Below are 25831 nucleotides of genomic sequence, written 5' to 3'. Positions count from 1 at the left end.
GTTTGGCATTATTTTTATAACGAGCGATCAATAAGGGTTATACATGCCTACTTATTCATGCTACAGTTAGAGTTTTCAAAAAATTTCAAATATTTTCTTAATGTACATATATTTAAGAATATATATATATATATATATAATTGGCGCATACACCCTTTTTGGGTGTTTGACTGAGCTCCTCCTCCTATTTGTGGTGTGCGGTTTGATGTTTTTCCACAAATGGAGGGACCTACAGTTTCGAGCCGACTCTCAACGGCAAATATTTTTAAGAGGAGCTTTTTCATGGCAGAAATACACTCGGAGCTTTGCCATTGCCTGCCGCGGGGCGACCGCTGTTAGAAAAATTTTTTTCTTAATTTTGGAGTTTCACCGAGACTCGAACCTACGTTCTCTCTGCGAATTCCGAATGGTAGTCGCGCACCAAACCATTCGGCTACGGCAGCCGCCAAGAATACACACAAAAAATTTAATATCGTTCCGGCGTTTCAGAGGGTATGTAAAGTGTTTTTCAAACTTTAAACACGTTTTTCTCAAAATGGTGTTTTCAAAGTCGGTGACCAACATTACTCAAAAACGGCTAAACCGATTAGTCTCAAATTTTAGCACGAGCTTCTTAAATATATATTTTTGTAATCAATCGAAGACTTTTTCTCACGGATAAATAATTTGTTTTATAAACAATTTAAGACCGAAATTTTGGTCAAAAATCGATATTTTTTGTTTTTTTTTTGAGAAACCGCCATTTTGTCAAAAAAATGTATTTTGCTTATTTCTTCGATTATTTACTCTAATTAAAAGTAGGCTAGAAGGCTTTTCATAGTTTCCTCTTTTCAGTGTAAAAATTCGCTTCTAAAAGTAGACATTTAAAGAATGAAATTTTTGTTAAAAAAAAACTTGTTTTGTAAGCTGCTTCTACCATTCGAAAGTGCATGAAACACAAATCGATAGCAAGCGCGGGTCGCCCCTCGGCAGGTAGTAGCCAAACTCCATGAAAAAAAAATTCTCATAAAAAATCATCTGCGGTTTGGAGTCAGTGTAAAACTGTAGCTCCCTCCATTTGTGGCAAAACATCACGACGCACACCACAAATCGGAGGAGGAGCTCCGCCAAACACCAAATAAAGGGTGTAAGCACCAAATATATATATACAATATAATCTTCTTTTTCTCTATTTTTTCTTTCAACAACGATTCCTTCAGTTGTATTCTTTCTCATTCACTTATAATTTTCCGTTTCTGAGTATCAAGTCATAAGGAATAGAATTAAGTCCAAATAACGAAAAAAGACAATGTGAAGTTTGATAACAAAAACACAAAAAGCTCGCATACCAAATTGATCAAAAAGTTCCCCGAATATATTCAGAAATTCAAAATACAAGTTCATTCATCAAACGTGATATTATCGCCTTCATAGTACGCCCCATCAACTGCAACGCACTTATGCCAACGTTTGATCCAGTTCTCGAAACATTTCTGGAGCTCTATTTTCTATATTTTCGATATAGCCATCAGTGCCGTCTTCGATTAAAACAGTTTTCTCATAATGGTTTTTTGACTCGATCAAATAGAATAAAATCGTAGGTGAATTCGATGGCTGTTGGATAGTATTCGTTTCGTTCTTGGGGTAAAATTTCCTGATAATGATTGCACTGTGCGACGGTGGATTTTCATGGTGAAAAATTCACGAGTTGTTCTCTCACAAATCTTTTTTTTGTTGGCTAATTGGTTCACGTAAACGTCTCACAACGCCCAAATAGTAGTCCTTATTAACTGCCTGACCTTCTGGAAAAAATTCGCGGTGTACCATAACGTGGTAATCCATAAAAACAGTGAGCACTGAAAACGACATGGTTTTTTTTTTGGTTTTGGTTCATTCAGAGCTCATCACTCAATTTTGTGATGTCTGGATGGAATGTCGTACTCACAAATACACGGCACGTCTCCAATAACAATGCGTTTGATGAATGTTGAGTCGGATTGATACTTGGAAGTCATGTCTTGGGGACCGCGTTGATCCTTTTTTTTGCATGAAATTTAGGCCCAGCGAGCAACTTTACAGCAACACGGCGCAAACCCCAAAACTTTAACTACAATGCTCTGAACGAATCCATAAGCAATGCTGAAGCCCTCTGCCACCTCTCCGATGGTTAATTTGCGGTTATTGATTAACTTTTCTTTGACTTGATTGATAGTTGTCGATGTCGATGACCTGACACTCGAAATAGTTTACCAACACTTCTATGGTTTTTACACCATTGAATCTATTTCTAACGCAATTTTTTGAAGTTGCTGTGTTAGTGTATTTTTTACAATGGAATGCATCGATAATTACCTTGAGTTGAAATTCATCATTTCGAAAGATTTATCAGCAACAAAAATTCATAACAAAAAAATGTTAATGGAATCTGCTTCTTCATTTTCAATTGTGTATCGAGGGTTTTAGAGTTTAAAAGTGGTGGCAAAGCGTTGAAGATGAGCCATACAGTGGACGTTTAAAAGATGCAACAACACCAGAAATCATATTGCAAGTGTTTGATACTGTTTGTGAAGATCCAAGTTTGACTAAGCATGAAATCGCTGATATCACAGGCAACTTAGATGACCCAGTGTTTCGTAGTTAACATGAAGAAATAAATATCGTTAATTTGCTCCAAGAGCGTCGTAATCCAAAAAAAAGTTTTTTAGGTAAGTATGCAGATATGGCTACTAGATTTTAAGTCCGCACATAGACTGAAAATTCTCGGGCGTAAAACATAGATGGCATTAGTGTTATTGCTTTCACCTTTTATCTAACTCCTCCTTAACTTTAAAAAGCCAGTTGCTCAAAATTTCATGATTTTCTATCCCTTAGTTCGGGAGTTATTGTGCTAAGAGTGACGCTACTTTTTTTATTTTCAAAATAATGGATCAAAAATAATTTCGAGTCTAAATTTTACACTGCTTCTTGATGGGAAGAAATAGCGTTCAAGCGAAGCAGTGGCTTGAAAAGTGTTATGGGGACTCCGCTCTGTCAGAAAAAACAATAAAACAATGAACATCGATGAGGCTCAATGCAGTGGACGTCCAAATGGCACCAAAGGCGGTAACACCAGAAAACGTCAAAAAAATTCCCAAAATCGTTTTGAATGATCGAAAAGTGAAATTGCGTGAGTTAGCTGACATTGTAAAGATATCAAAAGAACGCGTTGGCTTTACATTGCATGAGCACTTGACTATGAGAAAGCTCTATTCAAAAAGGGTGCCACGTTTGCTCGCTGTTGACCAAAAGCAAAAACATGTTGATGATTCATAATAAACCGGAATTTATGCATCGATATGTGACATTGGATGAAACATGGATCCACCATTTCATTCCAGAACCAAAACGATCGTCATCTGGGTGGACAGCAACTGGTGAACCGCGTACAAAGCGTTCGAAAGCACAACAATTAGCTTGAAAGGTATTGTGGGATGCGCATGGTGTGATATTCATCGACTATCTTGAGAATTTTTCAACACATTTTCGATTGTATGCGCATGTATTTCACCTACGACATCGCGTATGTTGGTCTTCAGTGCATCAATTGTTGCTGGTTTGTTGGCATAACATTGGTCTTTGACGGCACCCCAAAGATAATAATCCAAAGGCGTCAAATCGCCACCAATATCCTCCTCTTCAATTTCTTGGAACAAAAATTCGTTCAACATGTCCCGGTAACGCTCTCCATTGCCGGTTACGGCCACTCCTCGCTCATTTTCGAAGAAAAATGGACCAATGATGCCTCTCGACCAAAATCCGCACCAATCGACCATCACTCGTTGTGAATGCATCGGCTTTTCTTTGAGTGCGTGCGGGTTTTCTGAGCCCCAAATGCGGCAGTTTTACTTCTTAACATACCCGCCGAGACGGAAATGAGCTTCATCCGAAAAGATGATTTTTCGGTAAAAGTCTTCATCTTCTTCAAGTCGATCCCAAGCACATGAAGCGAAGCGAAAACGCATTGGGTGGTCGGTTTGCTTCAGCTGCCGAACCAATTGGACTTTGTACGGCGTCATACCAAGGTCGTTACGCAAAATTCGTCTCAATGATGTCTCCGAAATGTCCAATTGTTGAGAACGACGGTGAACTGATGTTCCTGGTGATTCACGAAAACTCTCGGCCACAGCAGCAATATTTTTGGGTGTACGCACGGTTTTTGGTCGGTCACGCGTTGGTTTGTCAATAAGCAAATCAGTTTCTCTTACTTTTTCGCAAAGTAACGCACATACGCTTTATTCGGTGATTTTCTTCTTCCCATTGCCGTACGTAATTTTCGTACACATTCTGCAACATTACCATGATTTTCAAAGTAATGTCGCAATATTTCCCAGCATTCTTTGAGCGTATACACAACCATTTTCGTTCAGCGGAAGAATAAAACTAATTTCCTGTCAAATCAGACGGCAGCTAAGTGTTACCATTCTTCAAATAATACCTAGTTCAAATCCGTAACGATAGATGGCGGGCCCTGTATGTTTAAGTTTGCTGATTTGATTGTATGAGCTTTACGACGCCATAGACATAGTGCAGCGAATAAAGATCCAGCGGCTACGTTGGCTGAGTCATGTCGGCCGAATGGATACAAACGCTTCGGCTTTGAAAGTATTCGATGCGGTACCAGCTGGTGGTAGCAGAGGAAGAGGAAGGCCTCCTCTGCGTTGGAAATATCAGGTGGAGAAGGACTTGGCTTCACTTGGTGTATCCAATTGGCGCCGGTTAGCGACTGGCGCGCTTTGTTAAACTCGACCAGAATCGCGTAAGCGGTTATCGCGCCAATTAAGAAGAAGAATTTGTTTAAAACACGTTTCTTACCAAAATTTGCCAATTGCTTCTGGCGCGATGCTCATAACTTTCACGTTTCTTCTTCTCATTTGACAATCAATGTTGCTAGCAACATTTCACGGCAAGCCAAGGGCATGTTGCTGGCGAAATTTCACGACTTAAAGTTACTTCTAGCCTTTAGAAGAAAATATGTCTTCACTTTTACTTAGACGCGTTTGCACAGGTAAACTTTTGTTGATTCAGCTTTGCGAATTCTCTTTGGTGTTGCTCGCCGCATTCTCACAGTACCACTACGTTGCTTGCAATTGTTTTAGTTTTCAGGCTACAGCCAACAACCACAGTGAGAAGAACTGAAAGCATATATTGACCGAGCACGAGCAACTCCGTGTTAAACCTCCTTTTCTCGTCCCCCACTCTTCCACAAGTTACGAGTTGAAGCAACAAAAGTTGCCCTGTATGAATGCAGCCTGAGGAAATTATAAACTTTAAAGCCATTTTTTTATTTTATTTTTATTTCGTTATGACTTTGGTCTTCTAGCAAACGAGCGATATTGAAAAGCTGTCCGATCAGTGAGTACCACATTCATTAAACATTTAACGAAAACTGAAGCGAAATTATATTTCCCCGAATGTTTTGTCTATTGCTAAATTGATTAAAGTGCAGTACGATAACTGGAAATTTTGATCCACATAATTTCTTGATTTTCTTAATACTATAAAATATAACTTTGTAATCTTTGTATCTTAATTCTGAAATAGCTTTGTAAAACTGTTGTTGTAAAAAAATTTATGACCTAGTACCTTAAAGTAAAAACAAATATGACAGATGCCTTTATACCTTTGTAAATATTCACTATATATCCACGCATATCAATAAATGCAATTTTCTCGATTTCTATTAGTGCAAAACAAAACAAAAAAATTGTGCCTTTGACATGCTCTGCTTCGTGTACGTATACAGATACAAGTTCACCATTCTAAAATAGAGATGGAAATAAATTCCAATAAATGTAAGCCGATAAGTGTTAAATGGTCAAATGCAGCCAAAGATGTGCAACGTAAGTACTTAAATACGTAAGTAGGGTGGCCACAAATTGAGTCGACTTGGATTGTTGGGGTGCCACAAACATGCTTGTATTGCAACAAGCTGAGAAGAAAGTATGCGGCAAGTAAAGTGTGCGAAAAGCGATGAGTGGTGGCCGGATTGAAGTGCAGATAAGCAAGTGGCTGCAGATGACGAAGTGAAATTCAAACGGTATTGCGGTCGCAAATTGAAAAACTTGCAGACAATAAACCCGAAAATTCGGAAAATTGTGCAACACGTTGCATGAAAAATAAACCACAAATAAAGTGTTCAACTGGGTGAAGAAACAGTAAGTCGCAAATTCATGCACACGCGCACACACGCATGTATGTATGCAATGAAATGCCTGAGAGAATGTGTTAATGCGTGCAAGGTGTGAATTGAGAAAATCCATGTTATCACGCCCCATTGACTACACACGCACATACACACACATCAGCCCTCATGATGTACTCCATTGGGGTTTTTCTCCTCGAATATGTGAGCATCCCTGCAGGAAAAACTGAAATAGTGCGACTCACATTACATAGGGCACAAAACTGCTGATAAATGATATATTTTTAATCCATTGTTTTCGAATTGAGAATGCAAGTAGAGTGTGCTAGTAAAACGATGAGTCGGAAAAGATCGAAGGAAAAATGAATGATGATATGAATGATATGCTTACAAAAAAAAAAAAAAACACAACAGTGTCAACATTTTACAAGAGACTCCTCAGTCTCAATCAAACTCCGCGCCTGGTCATAAGGCAAGATACATTGTTTGGCTCCACAGCAGCCTTGCCTACCACTGGACGCTCGATTTGTGAAAACCTTCAGGCCCGAGTTCCAATTCACTTGATTAAATATTAATTGTGTGGCGTTTTTTAAGCAAACGATAACGTAAAGACTCATAGCAGTAAAAATACTCTGAAGGACATCATCACGAAAGCAATGATCGCAATGGACAGAGGAGAGTAGGCTATTGGCTGTAAGTCTCGGCTGTAGCAGATTGTTGAAGCTGACGGAAGTTAAATTGAATGCTTTTCAATTATGGTATGTACAGGGTGCATACGGTATTTGCGGAGATGGATACGAGTATATGTGGCTATAACTTCCCTTTTTGCTCTTTTTCAGATAAGACATGGAGGAGTACAACTCGACTCACGAAATGAAGAGACATGCAGTTATGGTTGCTATATTCTAATTACATTAGAAGTCTCTAATTTTCTTAAGTGCGCCCGTTCATTCATTCATAAGGTTCGCCGTGAATTGGAAGCATCAGGTGGCGATGCAGAATCTGTTGCAAAACGCAAAGAATACGGGGGAACATTGTGACACTGTCCGATCTGCAGATTTTATTCAGCAAGAGCAAACGTTCATTGACAAGGATCCTCCAAAATCAATGAAGGTTATTGTGAAAGAACACAATTTTTCTGAGGGTTTGCCCAGAAGATAGTTTATGTCGAAGCAAACATGAGAACACCAATTTATCCCATCAAAACGTCTTCTAAACAAAATTAAACACCCTGAAGCGCCTAAGATGTTATGGTTTTTTTCTGACGAAAAAAATTTTGAGCTTAAGTCCAACCGCAAAAATTACAAATGACTACGTCTCAATTCTGCAGAAGTTTCTGTTGTCATGCACACGAAGTTTCTACCCACTGTCACGGTGTTAGGTGTTGTGGGCAACAAAGGACATACCATCTTATCATACTTCTTTACTCAAGGATTTAGAGTGAAATCTGCTGCGTATGTCGAGATTCTAGAAAGAGTAGTGCTCATACATCTCTCCTCCTTCACACAAAGCGATGGCGACACAAGATTGGATGGCTGAAAATTACCCTGGCCATATAATAATAATACTGAACCTTACTCAACGACTCGCTGCATAACAGGAGCGATGAAGACCACTCCAACGGCGGCGCTAGAAATGATACTCAGCATGCCACTTATTGACCTCATGGCGGAAAACCTGGCAGCGAAATCCGCGAGGAGGCTAGTGGCTGCGGGGGTATTCACCTGGAGAACCTTCGGTCACAGCTCAATAGGAAAGTGGAGCTCAGGTGGCACGGACTACATGACTCCGTACTTTAATTGGGAGAGAAGGTTTCGCACTACAATTGAAGAGGAGGGATGGCACAAAGGCATGAAGTCTGGCCATGGGGCTTTTCACATCTACACAGACGGCGGACGGAATGCGAGCGGTCATTTACTGCTCAAAACTAGGAATAAGGCAGCCTATCAAGCTGCCAGACCACAGCAGTATTTTCCAGGCGGAAGTTTTTGCTGTGGGGAAAGCCGCGGAGCTAGCCTACACTAGAACAAGAAAGAACTCAACAATTAATATATACGTGGATAGTCAAGCAGCAATAAGAGCAATAATGTTGTATTAAGTCCGAAAATGTTCGACGGAGCAGGGAGGCCATAGAAAGCCTAGCCGGAAACAATAGCCTGCATATCTACTGGGTACCTGGTCACAAAGGCATTATGAGGAGCGAAATAGTAGATGAGATAGCAAAAAGTGCTGTGAGACTACCATTTGAACAAGAGAACGACATACCAAAACCGCTAAACACAATATACAACGAAATGGACGACCACATGAAAAGGCAAGTGGAAGCTAGGTGGACTAACCTGACCACAGGGAAAACAGCAAAAGCCATGTGTAGAACTAACGACAAAAAACTGACTCAATTCGTACTAACGCTCTCGCGAAAGGAATGCAGAACTATCAAAGGTATGCTAACACGCCACAATCTATTGGCTGCATATGCGTACAAAATAGGGATTGCTAACACGGACAAATGCAGAAAATGCAGAGAGGATGTTGAGGAGACTTTAGAACACCTTCTGTCCGGCATTATTAAAAACGCGACTAAGATGCCTGGGAGCCCCACTGTTTGAGGGTCTGGAAGACGTCTCAAAAGCGGAGCTCCCAGCCCTACTTAGACCAAAAGGTCTATGCGTGGGTTATTGCCAACCAGGCTAACCTAACCTAACCTAATACTGAACTTAAGGGCTTCTACCTCCCCAGATCTTAATCTCCTGGATTACAAAGCATGAGGCATAGTTGAGTGTGAAACCAATAAGCATCAACATAACACCATTTCTTCTCTGAAGGCTGCATCTAATACCGTTATGTTCAATACGAATAAGAATCATTTGATTCGGCACGCAATCGTTTCCGGACTCATATCGAGGAGGTTATTGCAGCTATTGGAGATTTATTTGAATGATTTCATAGTTAAATGATAAGTTAATGCTGTGTAAGAGCTTCGTGAGGTTTCATTAAATTTTATTTTTTTTTAAATTTTATTTTATAAATAAAAGCCAGTTAGTTTTACTCTCAAGTTTTCCTCAAATACCGTACACACCCTGTACATACATATGTATACACCCATTGCACTAATTTGCGCGCAAATAGACAGATATTGTAACTATTCGATCGAGGGTCTATGCGTGTTTTGCTACATTAGATATTTGCAAATGAATTTTTGAAGAGACTCTGCCTCTTCCTCCGATCATGCCCTTCCCAACATATGGTGCAGAAGCTTGGACGATGACAACATCCGATGAGGCGTCCTGTGGAGTGTTTGAGAGAAAGATTCTGCGGAAGATTTTTGGATCCTTCCACGTTGGTGACGGTGAGTATCGCAGCCGACGGAACGATGAACTGTATGAGTTTTACGGCGACATAGACATAGCGCAGCGATTAAAGATCCAGCGCCTACGTTAGCAGGGTGTTTCCGTTCGAGTGTGCGATGCGGTACCAACTGATGGTAGCAGAGGAAGAGGAAGTCCTCCTCTAAGTAAGTTCGTAAGTTACTACTCTTTTTGTATAAAAACTAGTTTATTAAAGCCAAAATATAAATTTTAATAATGATTTCGGAAAACTTCAGAAGTTCTATATTCTGTGCTCACCCAATGTTTTATTTACTTGTTAATTTTAGCCAAATGAACAAAACTCTTACTAAGCTATTTGTAGGACGAAACCTACTTAATTACTACTTATCAAGTTTTCATATAATAGGCTGCGGACAGCCACAGGGCATGGAAAGGTCCAAATCAGAAACATCGATTAACTCAGAGAGTCAAAGGAGCAAATTTTACAAAATTCTAATATGAATACCCGACACTTGTCAAATTATTATGCGTTTAGGAGTTACGGCCGGCGGGCCAATTAAAAGGTCAAAAAAATCGATTTTTTTTTTTCCTGAAATCAATAGCTTAGATATTCAAGAACATGTGACACAAATTTTCAGAGTTAAATTCCAAGTATTTGCCGAGCTACAGAGCCGAGCGTAGTGCGGCGTTGTAGTGAATTGTTTCTGTGTACGTCTCTGTAAGCGCGTTTTCTCGGCTTTTCATTTTCACGATTTTACCTAATTTATGTACCCGATTGCAAAAAAACTAAACCAGCTATCCATTTTATTCAAAATGCGTTATCTTCAGTATTGTTTTCTCTTCTATGTGAACTAAAAAAAACATCCAAAAACTTTTTTTAAGCGACTTTTTTACCCAGTTGAAGAGTTTTTTTTTTCCTTGAAAAACCACTTTTTTTTCTACCTTCCCCAAAAATTCGAACTTTACGTGTCTCTCCCAATTTTCTTAGTTCACATCGAAGATAATTACATCAAAATTAATAATCTTTTTTTTTTTTTTTCAGATGAAAATTGCAAGTTGTATCTTGTACAGAAGTTGGATACTTCAGTGGCAAGGCGCTCTGGGAATCTATTGATAACTCGGCTTACAATATATTATTCGAGATTGTACACATTTTTTTTTTTTAGTTCAAATATATTTTAAACTTTCCCCAAAACTTCATTTGGCTAATTGTTTTTTTTCTCATCCTGCAACGCTTCGCGAAAACTACTGAATTTAGGACATCTAATTGGCCCGCCGGCCTTATTCGAACGTTTTACTTGAATTATTGTACTACACGAAAACAGGAAACTCAAAGAAACTCTAGTCCACTTAGGATTCAGCAATATCGATCTCAGTGTATTTCGGAGTTTAAATATTTACATGAATACTTCAAGACGCTGTGGTAAGAATTAAAAATATTTCACAGAATAAGTTCAGCTGGCCGTAATCTATCATGGGGATTCACTGAAATGAAGAGGAAAGGTTCATCATCCAATTGCAATTGTTCTCTTGTCATTTAAATATGCCGCCGACTAGAAAGAGTGCTCTGGAAGGTTCTCTTTTAGTGTGAGAATGATGAGAATTTATTCTTAGTTATGCATTCAAACAATTGTAGTGCCATTGTTATTATTATTTCCATACTCCTTCAAGTACTTCAAGATTCAACATATGTTTTCCAGACATATCTATTTCTAGCGATTTTTCAGTTTCATTGCGGATAGTCCTTTGCCAAGTCATCAGTGGTCTGCATCTTCATCTCATTCTTTGAGGATTCCAAGGCAAGGGCAGCATCCATCGTAAGGTTTCCGCAAAGTATGCCCTGCCTAGTCATATTTTCTCTTCTTTATTTCATTATTGATGCTTTTTTGGTGTGTAATTTTCCAGAGCTTCTCGTTTGTTTTTATTCTTGGCCACCATTAAGTTTCGGTTTCATACAACAGCATGGACTGAATGCACGCGCTAAAAATTTTGAACTTTGTGCATATTCTGATGCAGTTGGAGCGGCCTATTCTTCGCAGCCTACCAAATGCTTTGCGTGCTTTATTTATTCGGTTACATTTTTCCTTTGTTACTTTTTGCCTGGTGTTACTTTTCTTACACCAGCATCTTTGGAGATGAAACTTCTTCATTAACAAAAACTTGCAACGCCAGCAATGCTTTCTGCTTCAATTGCAAAAAACGCGGTGTTAATCGTTTTCGATTTCGCCTTTTTAATATCTATTTTAAGTCCTACTTTTGCGAACTCATGCTCCAGCAAGCGTAATTTAGTCTACATTTGTTGATATGTATGCGAGAGTAAAACTGTGTCATCTGCATACTCCAGATCTTCGGGACTAGTGTTTACTCTTCAGGTAACTCCGCGATTTTCAGAGTAGTAGTAAAGTAAGAGTAAAGTAGTTCCCCTCAGATATAATACACTTGTGCCAACGTTTTTTCTAATCCTCGAAGCAGTTCTGATATGCACTTTTTTGCATGTCCTTGAGCTCTCTCAGTGAATCGGTTTGTATCTCCTCAATCGTCGTAAAACGCTGTCCTTTCATGGGCCTCTTCAACCTTGGGAACAGGAAAAAGTCGCAGGGGGGCAAATCTAGTGAATCCGGTGCTATTTTTGGTCAAACAATCTCTCACAAGCAGAGATGAGTCAGCAAGTGCATTGTCATGATGCAAAAGCCATGCATTTTTTTCACAATTCCGGGCGTGTGTTTTCGTATTGCTTCACGTGAACGGCGTGTAATTTCAAGGTATGACTCCTTATTTACCGTAAGACATTGTGGTAAGAGCTCCTGAAGCACTACGTCATGGTGATCGAAGAATCCAGCGAGCAAAATCTTGACATTTGATCGAACTTGGCGTGCTTTTTTTGATCTTGGCTCTCTTGGACTCTTCCATTGGGACGATTGGGCTTTGGCTTCGATGCCATAACCATATAGCCATGATTCGTCAACAGTTATGACCCTTTTAAGCAAATCCGGATAATCGTTGACAACATTCAAAAATTCCGAAGCGATGCTTGTTTTTGGTCAAAATTCAGCAATTTTGGAACGAACTTCGCTGCTACACGCTTCATGCCCAAACATTTCCGAAAAGACTGCATGGCATGACCCAACCGATGTGCCGACATCCTCTGCAACTTCTCTAATTCTGATTCGACTATTCTCCATAACAATTTTCTTCACTTTCTCAATATTTTCAGCGGTTGTTGATGTGCTGGGGCATCCAGAGCGGGCGTTGCCATTCACATCTTCTCGCCCTTCTGTCAAAAGCTTGTGCCACTTGTAAACATCTTTTTGACTCAGAGTACTCTCACCGTATGCCGCTGCCAACATGTCAAGGGTTTTTGAGCACTTAATTCCGTTTTCTTAAACAAAATTTGATGCAACTTCTTTGATCCATTTTTTTCGATAGCAGAAAATTGCCTAACATGCAAAGCACTTGTCTTATTTATGCCTCTAAACAAACAAACTAGGCAGGCTATATTGCTAAAACCGTAATCATATCTTCGAGACGAGTGCACCATCATAAAAATAATAACCATAATAGTTGAAGGTCAAATGTACGTAGACTGCGAAAATTGAAAAATTCACCTTATTTTTTGAACACACCTCGTATAGGTAACTTCCCCATTGGGATGGAATTTTTTTTCCAATATTAACGATGAAATATAATCTACTCCTTTCATTTAAAAAATTCTCAGACCAAAAATCTATTGCATGCTGGAAGTAAAATGTTTGAGAAAACCAGCACTAATTTTAAATTTACAATTCAGCAAAAATGTCTTGTTTTCGACACATCTTTAGACAGCAAAATGTTGTTAGTTGAAAGCGGATCGTTTCCCTTTAGGGCTACCAAAACACGCACGTAGTCAAGTATAAAACTGATATGTGGTTTTTATTTCCGTCTTACCGCTGCTAGTCATATGCATTTCTAAACAACATTGCAAACAAGCAAACAAAAAAGCCAAGCTCTGAGTGTATTACGACACTTGACAAATTGGATTCGAAATGTGGCTACACACGATGTTTCAACATTTTAGTCCAACCAACAAACTACTTAGAAGTAACACGGATGTGTTTGTGTGGGGGAATACAAAACAATTGCATAACAATTTACTTGAAATGCACATAATTCGGTCATCAGTCGGAAAACCAGTTTGGATAAGGATAATCCGACTTAGAAAGCAAGCAAGTGGTTTTCATACGATTATGTAAGCTTTTCAATGTGTTCGGATGTGTGTGCGTGTGGACAGCAGTTCTGTTGCGGCAATGGACAGTGAATATGCACTAAGACATGAGTGACCACATATGAATCAGAATATTCCAGCGCATATGGTCCTTGCTGTTATCTTGAAAGTGTGGTGAATGCAGCGGTTCGAACGCTCAAGTGCACATCTGTGCAATGCAGGTGAGTGTCGAATGAATACACAAGTATATGTGCATACAATTTTACATATTTATATGAGTAAGTACACGAATAAATTCTTAAGTGCATATATAAATATAGAAAAACAAAAACTACAATGTGCACTTATGGGAGTAGATAAGGACGTTAGTAGTTTCGACTCGGTCGAAGTCTAAATAAATTTTACATAAATTAATCGAAAACTAAAGTTTTTATTGCTATATGGAGTTAAACTGAATATTTTTAATGGTGATGTGTATGTAGACTGTATGCTACAGCCTCTAAATAAACGGCGCGTATTCCAACCTACAGCGAACGAATACAATAAACAGCAATTTCAAAATCAGTAAAATTTGAGCTAATCTGTCGCATAAAACCTAGGACAGAATATGATTTGATAAGATAAGATATGTTGGTTGGATAAATTAATGTTGGTTGGTTTAAGTGTCGATTCTTCCAGAATCCAACTAGCGCTTCCCCACCATTTTGTTGCCACATCCTCGTTACCAACTTGTTTGCCAGTTATTTTCAGCATGACTATATCCAGTCTGTGCGGTTCAGGAACCTTATTAGGTTGTTGACATCTAAGCCAGACAGCTGTTCCAGACTTTCGAACAGCGGTTTACCCAGGGTTAACAGGCTGTCCTTCCATAGGGCAGGGCATTCGCAGAGGAAATGGCAGATTGTTTCCTTTTTCACGGGTTGTATACAACTATGACAGTACGTGTTGTCAGGGATGCCCATTTTGCTTGCTTGTTCTCCCACAGACCAAAAGCCAGTTATCACTGCCGTTAGTCTACAGGCGTCCCGTCGTTTCATTCTTATTATTGCCGACGATTGCTTGAGGTTGTTGGTGGGCCATAACGTTCTGTTAATTTTGCATGTCGTCTGGTCGCTCCATCTACAATCAGCGATTCGGAGGTATTTTAGGGAAATTGCACTCTTGACTGCAAGAGCGTTATTCATAGTAGATCCCCTTTTTGCCAGATCATCTGATTTTTTCATTGCCTTCAATGCTCCGATGTCACGGGACCAAGATTAAGGTAACTTTATGATTTTCGCTCAAGGTCCTGCTTTGTTCCACTACTTTAGAGGTTGTTTTAGCTGAACCCAGTGCCTGGATTGCAGCTTGGTTATCCGAAAGAATAGCGATATTGCCCTTAAAAGAGGGATCTGCGATTAGTAGCCTACTAGCTACCCAATTGCCAGTACTTCCGCCTGAAAGACACTGCAAGCATTAGGGAGACGCACAGATCTTTCAATTTTAAGTCTATGAGAATATATGCCAGAGAGTAACAAAATTTCTACTGAATGTTACCGTCGGAACGATGTAGTCAGTCCTTTTCGAGGTATACTGGGTTTGTCGCAGTAATAGATTGGCATGGCCATGAGCTTTTTCCTTCCAGCGACCCGCTTCATTTAATCTAAATGCACTCATTGTTGCCATCTTCTTGATATAGAGATCTACCGGAATAACGTGTGTCAGAGCGTTCAGAGCCTTCCTAGGACATGGTTTGATTGCACCGACTGTTATTGCACAGGAAAAAAAAATTAATGTGACTATTAAATAAAAAACGCACCTAAATCTCTTTATTTTTTTAACAGATTGAAGTACAATATTAGACATGCTATAGGAAGTATGAATGACAATAGTGATTTTGGAAAGAGTGACATGATAGCATTTCTGGATGTTTAAAGAAGCCGTGATTTTTAAAACCACATACCAAATTTGTGTATATTTGTTTGAAGTCTGAAAACGTAAATTGTGTTTTTTATAACTGAAAATATTTTTAAGTCGCTTGCATATATAATAGAAAATCAGTAAATGAGATTAATGATTTTGATAAATAACACAGAGAGTAGTGGACCTAAAACCCTTGCATGTTGCACTGCTGAGCGGGCAATGAATGTTTCAGAGGAAACACCATCAATTGTGACCACACAGCACCTTCCGCATAAATAGGATTTCACCCACTGCAGGAGAACAGCGTGAAATCCAAAATAATTTTAATAATAATAATTGCTGGTTGGTTGGTAGAGGTGCTGTCTGAGTGACCCCCCCAGACTCCATTAGTACAAAAGGTACCACTTTGGTACACCACTAATTGAACCACTGTCGTTATTTAGTCAAAGCATCTTGATTTGATTATAAATCAGCCTAAGTCATATATTATATTTTACTTTCTGCAATTTCTACCAAATTGTTCATTGATAATTTCCCCCAGCATTCAATGCCGTAGACCACGACCACCCAGACTTGGACACTCCAACAGAATGTGGAAGACTGTCTCCCTAGAATCTTCTTTACTGCAGCTTCTACATCTACCGTCTCAGATAGGTCAATGACTGGTTATTGTTGACATAATTCTAAAGATGTCTGTTCTTGGCTTTCTTAACAGCTCATCAGATCTTTTGTAATCTGGCCTTGTTTCCTTCGCTATTTTGCAGGTATCGGTATCCGAGAACAGCCTGCTTCCTTTTCTAGACGCTTTGGGGCAGCCCACTGCTACCACTTCGGATGCTCAAGAGGAAGCCACCTGTACGGCCAGCTCATCAGCTTTCTCATTGCCTTCTATGTTTCCATGGCCAGGTACCCAGATGAGAGTGATGTCTGTTGTGTATGCTAAGACATTTAATTCTTCTTTACATTGTCTAACGATTTTTGAATTGGTTGTTGGTGACTTTATAGCTAAGATGGCCGCTTGACTAACTGAAAAAAAACGTACTTCTTCTAGTTGTAGATGATTTCTGATTATCGTGCAAACTTCCCTTATCCCGAGAACCTTTACTTGAAAGACACTATTCCAATTCCCCAGCCGAAAGGACTTAGAAGCTTCGTCCTACCTAGACCTAGAACGTAAAAAGATCTACCTGAAATGCTAATCGACCAGGTAAGACCATTATTTTTCTTATCAGTGATATGCTGGACTAAATGACTCGAACCACACTCCGAATCAGTCCAAAAGGTATAGAGAACAAAACTTCCTTTTCTCTGGAGAAGACCACTTGAAGCCAACAATTACTTGGAATTGTGAAAGTGGATGCTGGTTTTCTTCAAGCCAACGTTTTAACGTTGCTCTGGTTGATGGACTCGTATAGGCATGTTGAGTGATCTTATAGCATGTAAGTCTTTCAGTCCATGTATTAAAAGACAAAAAAGAAGCAATTCACATTGATCAACGCACAGCCAATGAGACAAACCAATGCACTGAATAATTCGAGATTCAAGCCACCAGGTATGTAGTTTCGATGCGTCATGTATTCGTCTGAGTGTTCTCTACTTGGCAGAAAACTTTATATTTCACTCATTTTCATGAAGGGTATCAACACGCATGCTCTTGTTGACCATCACTGGTTGCATAATCGCATTTGCTTCATCATCCTTTGTATTGGTGCAATATTTCAGGTGGCATGTGTCCTATGTCTTCCTATTAAGTGTTGTTTCTGAAACTGACAGATAATCGACAATCCATTCGGTGCAACTGTCGGTTTTGCGAGCAGTGTGTCTATCACAACCGCCAGCAGCATGATGAAGTCGACAAATGCATTGTGGTAAGAAAATCGGATTTTAATTTGTGCATGTGGCACACAATTTTTTATTGCAAAGGGTCTTTCAAAAGGCGCACTTAAATGTTGTTTGTTTGTGGACAGGCCCAACTGGGGTGGTTTCCTTCAGAAATAAGCAAAACTGTGGGAATATTAAAGTGCATGCAACTTTTGATGGACTGCATGTGAAGATCAATTGATGTACAACATAGTGCTTAACCATCTCCCGATGATTTTGTAAGGTACTCGACGGTAGAACTGTGATGGGTTCGGTACATTGACGGTAGGAAGTTTAGAGTTAAAGTCTAGCACTGATGGAGTAAATGCTTTCGATGCTTCCCCCAAAAAAAAGAACTCTGGAATCGTTATTGGCTTATACACAGAGATTTTCCTTGTCGAAAAACCCACAAGCAGAAGTCTATTGGAGTTAGATCGCATGATCTGGTAGCCAGTTATGTCGCAATTACGCGAAATCAATCGACCGGTAAACTTAGATCTGAATAATGCGATGTTTTCTTGTGTTGTGTGACTTGTGGCTTCATCCTTTTTGAAAATAAAGTTCGTCTATGTTTACTTCTTCAAGCTCAGGCCGCAATAAATCATTCAATCAGTTAGGTTATGGTGGTAGTTGGTCTGTGTGACCATCGGCTTTACGATTCTCCTCATTAATATGTCTGTGCCCCGGAACCCAAATAAAGCTGACCTTGAATACGACGCTAATATCATTTAGGGCTGCTCAGCATTCCTGTGCAACCTTTGAACTTAATATAGTCGCATTCATTAATTTAGTGGCTACCTGGCTGCCGAGAATATATTTATAGCAGTTTTTGTTACGGGATGCGTATTTAGATATGTAGCCACGTCTTTTATAGCTAGAACCTCTACCTCTATAGACGCCGCATTAGTCTGGTAGTCGAACGGATAGTTCCAGTCATAATTCCTTCGAAAATACTCCAAAGCCAATCTTATCGTCTAGCTTGGAATCATCTTTATAATCATTGACCTTGCTCTACCATGGTCTTGGTGTCTGCCACTTCCTTCTTGACGGTATACACGTCTTGAAGAACCTGTCGAAGGTGAGTATAGGAATAGAGTAGTCTATTTCTTGTTTATTTATTTATTACTATTCAATCAGTTGTCTATAGTTCTTTCATTTTCACCTTCGAAGAAAAAGCGAGTCAATTATTCTACCAGCCAAAAACCATACCAAATATTACATTTTAGTGATGTAATGACTATTCTGAAGTTACTCGAGGATTACCTTCTCTCCAGTTTTTTGAAATTTTTTTACCAACGATTGAGTTCTTGACTTATTCGGACGATTATTTCTATAAAAACTATTTACGAATTTTGCGATATGTTGTTCTTAAAGATCGATAATTTTCATAAAAGTTTTAATATAATAATTTAACGCGTTGTTCTTTTGTGTAAAATTGTACATCTGCCTACTTCCCAAATGTCAAAGATGAAATACAAAATTATTCATTACTGACATCGCGGCGTCACTTTTGAAATACCCTTTACTAGTAAACGTATGCAAATATTCTTGACTTTATGCTTGACATATTTATTTATTTGTGGGAAATGCAGCTAGCTGGCAGATTAATTTATCTACTCGTATTTACGAACATATAATAAATATAAATATCTAAACATGCATGTATTTGCTAACTTATAACGAAATAAATTGCAAATTTTAATTGAATTATAAATCATGTTGAAGTGGGTTTTTAATTAAAGATGTGTACGATTAAATAACAAGTTAAATGATTTAGAAATGCATGTTTCATAGAAGCATTCTAACCCACTTTGAATACCATCAAGTTCGTGCTTAATGTTTTGTGGGCTGCTTCTGATGGTCAAGCGGATGATCGCAAAATAAATTGATAGTTCACTAGTCCAGCGGTGGAGGGATTCATTTGAAAAGAGTTGAATGACAGGTCTTTTTTTTTTTTTTTTGTTTTTTTTTGTCGAAACAGACTCGCAAGTACAGCACTCAGACGCAATTAAGTCCATTGTACTGCACTCGGGTTCTCTTTTAATTTTCTTTAAATCTGCCCGATTTTCGAAGAAATCTGAGTAGATCTTGTGGCGTCAAGGAGCCAAGGTGGTCGCTTCTTAACACATCAGTGCCAAAGACCTCAAGCTTGGTTCGAGCCAAGGCAGGTATAATAACCCCTTCCGTAAATGAGAGGACTATTACATCACTCGACTGCTACAAAATCTCATCGATAACAGTGAGCGAGTGCAGCTCGAAATGCTAACCCTATACAACACACACATAGCGTTAGTGCCAAGCCATAGAGCGGAGAAGAAATTGGCAAACAAAAAAAAAAAAGCTCCATGCCTAACATTTGTAGCTCTCATAATTCATGAATTTTACCAAATTCCTCTAAGCATTTGCTTAGAGCTTGACGAAAATAAGCAGGCAAACAAAACATGATCAGCAGAATCTACTTATAAAGAGTAATCAAATTCGATGTATTTTTTTAACAGATCATGCGTGACTACTGTTAAACTAAATACATTTTTTTTCTGTGAAACGTGTTCATCGCGCGCTCAGGCCAACATATGGTGCACATAATCGTCCTACCACACGTACTATTCGACAAACCGTCGGTAAAATTGAGAATAACTTTATATTATTGGATGATACTCGACCGATTAAATAAGCCGAATAATGCGGCTGTAAATGAGAGTTTTGCCGAAGACCCGGAAGAATTGATACGGCGTCAATCTCAACAACTTGGCCTATCTTATGGCACTACTTGGGCGATTTTACGCAAAGATCTTGATTTGCTAGTACAAGATTTGAATCCGACCCCTCCTTCAAAGCGTCATAATTTCAGACGTTGGGCTCTTGAAAAACTCGCCGAAGATCTGCATTTTGGAGCTCGAATTTTATTCAACGATGAGGTCCGATTTTGGCTTAATGGCTACCACCGTGAAGGGTTAAAGAGCGATCAAGAACAGTCATTATATCCATTGAAAACAACCGTTTGGTGCGGCCTTTTGGCTGCTGGAATCATCGACCCATATTTCTGCATAATAAATCTAAAACTGGCATTGGCCTGCTCTTTCGAGTGTAAAAAGGCCCTCATTCTCATCCTTGCCGCATTTTACCGTATTTTTATCATTTTGGTGACTTAGCGTTATATCGGGTTTAGGACATTTTCATCCCTATATGAAGAGCAAAGAGCATATCGAGGTTTGTTGAAATAACTAAACTTTTTCTCAAGTACCAACGGGTACGAAGGAACTCAAATTTCTAGAAGGCGTGCGTTGTTTTTGTTCGATATCAATCGTTTGTAAGGTTACACAGGTTTTCTTAAAAGTAGTTGACCTGTTAGCGTGTTATTTTCTTACATCAAATAAAATAGTCGGTATATCAACACTCTATACATTTTAATTAAAAAATCGTAATCTCTTCCCTTCATTTCTAATTCACTCACCTGATAGAAGCTGTAGTTATTCGCGATCGCATCACCATGCGCTCGTTGATGTTGGTACCAAGAGTAAGCACGTTTCGCCGGCGAGATGAGGATCGATACGATTTTCGCATGTGGCAGGAGCGCATGTGCACGTTTCGGTACCGCCTCACCATCGAAATAAGTAGCACTTTTCTCGAACATGTAGTGAGGTGTGGTAGTCGCGGTGGTATTTGGCTCGGTCGGGAAGAAATCCATGTACCAATCCAAACCGCGATAGTAATTATTGCCGTTGAAGAATTGTATTTCTTCGTAGGTATCGGGGCTTGGTATGTTACTTGTGATACTTGAGTGCATGGAGAGGAATGTATAGAGGGCAGTGGTGCCCGTCTTCTGTGGACCAATCACTAGAAATTTTGGTAGCGATTCACAGTTTTTCGTTTTCGACCAGATTTTCTTATGGCGTGGATCATCACATGGATTGCCCCAAATGGGATCAACCTCTTCGGGATGAAGACGAAAGTACATTTCTGCTAGTTGAATAGGCGGCGCCGAGCCCAATTTCAAATTAGTCCAACACTGCAGGAACTTTATCACCGATTGAAACGTATACAATGCCAGCCGATCTGAGCCATAGTTCGACATATGCGTCATGAAGATATTGATAGGATTATAAACTAATGTTTGAAAGAGTTCACCACCTTGTATCGATTCATCGAGCTTATCGCGACCGCCTGGATAGCGATCGATATACATGGTGTGCGTGAAAAGGCCGCACGTCTGTCGTGGCAACACCATGATGTTGCGATGTATAAAGCCTCGTCGTAATCGAGCAGGCCGCAAATGTGGATACTCCTCGGTGGAAGTGACCTTTACATCCCATATTTTCTTCCAGGCTACATAGAGTATCTCATGCGCCGGATAAACACCTGAATGGTGCGGCGATATGGAGTAACCAGAGTCAGTGGGAATGTTGTGTTCCTTCGCAAACGCATAATTCAGTTGCATCTCAGACATTAGCAATGTCAGATTATCATACAGATGCGGCTGCTGGTGCTTCCACATGTGTGAAAACCAGTTGAACTCTTGCACATTGCGCAACAAATAATCATCACCCAAATTCTCTTCTCGTGTGCCATGATGATAGTATTTGCCTGAGAAACCCAAATTGAAGCGGAAACCTGGCACCATTCCTGCTATAATTCGTTGTGTGGCTATCAGCGCCTGCACATCATCCGGCCGCAGTCGTGTGCCCCTTTCACCAACGAAAATATCATCAATATCCACTAATATCATACGATCCAGACTCAAACTCAACTGACCGTGGCTCAGATAAGACAAGGCATCCAAAAACAGTAAGCGATGCAGCCAAAAGCGCAAACTGCTGCCAAATATAACTCGCTGAATACCATCGAAGTGGCCATGATCTTGCAACACGGTTGTTAGCGGTAATTGCACTTGTCCACCACTGTCCGAGGGGTAGTCCTGCGTGTTGCGTTGAGCCCACTCAACTGGTTCATAAGTGGAGTGATTATGCTGAAAAACAGCCCAGTCGTCTCCGGGCAAAACACCCCATGCTGTTTCGCCGGCTCGTGTCAACCGCAATACTGGCGAAGCTGGATTGAGACTCGCGTCACGTAAACGCAAATTTGTATGAACGAAGAGTGGGAAACCGCGCAGTTGTGCCGCAACCAAAGTCTCTTCGCTCGGACTAACAAAACCCACTATGCCTACTGAGTATTCACGACAGTATTTATCCAACAGCTCACGATTCCATTTGTCCATATTCAAATACTTGTCTAGATTTTCGAAAACGATGACACCATAGCGACCTTTGTCGAGATTCGTTAACACTGGAAGACTTTTGCCAGCCACTTCGATTTTGTACCTGTAAAAATTAAAACCGGAAAACGCAGTTAGTTTTGTAAAATAAAAATAAAAATATATGAATACTGACAATGGAAAATGGGTGCGAAATGCACAGTTTGTTATCATTATCGATTTATTTTTTGGAAAGATTAACGATATATGAAAATTAGCCAAGAAATAATTGAAAAATATGGATTTTTCATCAATTTTTTGTTGACGCAGCACTGACTAGACACACGACGGAGCAGCAGATGCATATTTTAAAGGTATATTTTTAAACAGTATACAAAATGTTTACAAAATCTTAAAATGTATGTATATAATGTAATTTTTGATTAAAAAGAATTTTAGGGAATGTTTGGCCAAAGTTCGGTAACTGAACTTTTGTGGCCGAACATGGCCGAAGTCGAAGTTCGGTGTTCTCTAATAGAATTGCACAGCCAACGCTTCAGTGACGTCATCCATCGCTCTATATCGGCGTCACATTGAGGATTTGAAATAGAATTAAATAAAACAAAAAACGTTTTTTTGGTATTTTTACCAAGAATAGTTTTAATTAAAAATTAAAGGAAATAAATTACAATAAAAGTTTTATAATTTCCTATGTAAATGAAACCAAAGTTACTTTTAGTTTTTCATTTATATACAAATATAATTGGCTCCCTTTTTGGGTGTTTTAGCCGAGCTACTCCTTCTATTTGGGGCGTGCATCTTCATGTTGTTCCGCAAATGGAGGCACCTACAGTTTTAAGTTGGCTCCAAATGGCAAGCAAATTTGTATGATGAGCTTTTTCATGGCAGAAAAACACTCGGAGGTTTGCCATCACCTACCGAGGTAGGGCAGCTATTAGAAAAAACTTATTTCTTAATTTTTAGTGCTTCACGCAGATTCGTATCTACGTATTCCGAATAGTAGTCACGTACCAATCCATTCGGCTACGATGGCCAGCGGCTATATTTATTTTAGAGAAATTGGATGGACCAGATATACATATGTACGTACAAAGGCAGGCTTTGGCAAACTCCCAAAATGTGGCTGCATTCAAAGCAAAGTGAAAACATTTAGCCGAATCTGGTGGCAACTCGAATGGCATACAAGGTTTTAAGCTGGGATGAATTCGTCCAATACCAAATTCAGGGATTTTTCCCCGCCATCATGAAGTAATGATTTGATTTAATCAATGAACATAAACGAGCAACTTAATCAAATAACGGACAATTCCTTATTGCCATATTTGGTCGAAGTAAATGCAATTTCGGTATGCACAAAGTCGAGTGTAAATCAAATAAAACGCAGCCTATTCACTTTCGATAAACGTTCAGCGCGTTTTTGTAACTTGGAGAAGGCAAAATAGGATAGACGAACGATATTTAAAATGCTTGTCTCTTGTAGTCATTCCAATTTTTTATTTTGACAATGAGGTTTAAAGTGATCGTGATTGACTTGAAAATAACATTTATTTTCGAGAGAATATTGTTCAGCAACTTTTTTTTAATATCGCCCAGCGTTTCGGTAATTTTCAGCATTTTTTCCTTGTTCACTCCTCTCTGGAGCCCAGGGCCTCGACAAGACTTGTCTTACGTTGGTTTCGTTAATCTATTTGATTTCTGACAGGGTAGGTGATTAGCCTGCCGCTATCAGTCCTAAGTAGTGGGAATGCCCATCTGTCGTTGTTTAGGAACAACGTGTTCCGACTACTTGGAGCGCCATCTGTTTGTCACATTTTTCTACCAGAAGGATCACACAGACGGTTGAGGACTTCACTAAAGTGGTGTGCCTGGGCTACTACCGCGGCTGCCCGCTTCCTCTTGCTAGCGCCACTGTTGCAATGTGTAACAGTGTGCTTTTCTTTGTTTTTGCTTGTTTTAGTAGCCACAATGCAAATAATGCGCTGACTATTATTGTGCGGGAGTAAGATGGAAAGGATACGTTTTTGGGTTTGAGGAATGAGATTTTTGTTTTTTGTTTTTGGAAAAGTGCGAGGACCGTGCTTTACGTGGGATTCGAAGCCACAACCTCTGGAAGGGCAGGCTAGTGCACTTACGCTAGACTACCGACCGAGGCCGTTTTTGAGAAATATACGAAACAATTTGATACTGTTTATTTTTTATATTTTTTAATTCAGCAATAATATTATTTGTAATTCCAGCTCTCGTTGAATCCATGCATGAAAAAAAAACAAAAATGTTCATTGATTGTTTTCATTAGGACTTAACGACACATAACGAATAATAGTAGAGATTTGATCTATGTGCGATATTGTATAGTATAATATCTGCTCTCCACAACAACACTTATTAAAAATACCTCCACACATCAGGACAGACGTTCCATTCATTCATTATTTGAAGCTCATTGTGTCTGTTTGCCGCCCTCCACAATGCATCGCCCTTAAGCATTTGCCTCTGCAGCCTCGCTTTCACGGTACCGGTGGCTAGTTATAAATCCAGATATTTCTCGTATATCTAATTTTCGTGGAGCATTAACGAAACAAAAAATAAGTGATTGACAGGCTAGTTTTATACTACTAAGCACCAATTTCGTATCATCAGGCACTTGTGCCAATTTGATAACAACATTGCTTCATTTCGCGTGCAAAATGTGAAGCGAAATTAATATATTTTTTTATTTATTGTTCAATGAACATATTTTGATTTGTTTCCTATTCCTACATATGTATACAGACTTCTCTTAGATTTCTTTTGTTTCTTACTTAAATTTTATTTTTTGATGATGAGTCAAATTGTCATTTTTTACCAGGGGCTGGATGTTAATAAAATAAAATTCGGACTATTAAGCAGAGTAAACATAGAACAAATGGCCGCTATAAGAATCAGCTCGACGCGATAGCAAGAATCTTTTCCGATGCCCACTTAAACCAACCTACGCGTTCAAAACAATTCATTTGCGGTACCGCCGGAAATCTTAGACTAAACCGGTGGTGGACAGAAGGTTTGGCAAAGCTGCTACAACAACAAACCCTCAGTTGGGAAAATATTAAGTACAAACAGTTTCGTATGTAAGTAAGTAAGAAGAATCGATTACTTCGGTGGCAGCAGGTACATATCTTTGACTTACA

The 25831-nt window shown here is 39.3% G+C and overlaps 1 protein-coding gene across 15 annotated transcripts in view; it reads right to left on the bottom strand.

Annotated features, from left to right (window-relative positions):
* The window catches only part of LOC128861275 (bifunctional heparan sulfate N-deacetylase/N-sulfotransferase), a 377981-nt gene that overhangs the window by 18225 nt on the left and 333925 nt on the right, over positions 1 to 25831 (bottom strand). For all 15 annotated transcript variants that reach the window (XM_054099278.1, XM_054099282.1, XM_054099287.1 and 12 more), the window contains one exon: positions 20907 to 22770. In XM_054099278.1, coding sequence (XP_053955253.1) covers positions 20907 to 22770 — 1864 coding nt within the window. The remainder of the gene's footprint in view (positions 1 to 20906; positions 22771 to 25831) is intronic.

Source organism: Anastrepha ludens, chromosome 4, assembly GCF_028408465.1.
Source record: "Anastrepha ludens isolate Willacy chromosome 4, idAnaLude1.1, whole genome shotgun sequence".
In the NCBI taxonomy this organism is placed as follows: Eukaryota; Metazoa; Arthropoda; class Insecta; order Diptera; family Tephritidae; genus Anastrepha; species Anastrepha ludens.
The sequence above is the reverse complement of the archived record's forward strand: the minus strand, read 5'-3'. Positions and strand labels throughout refer to the sequence as shown.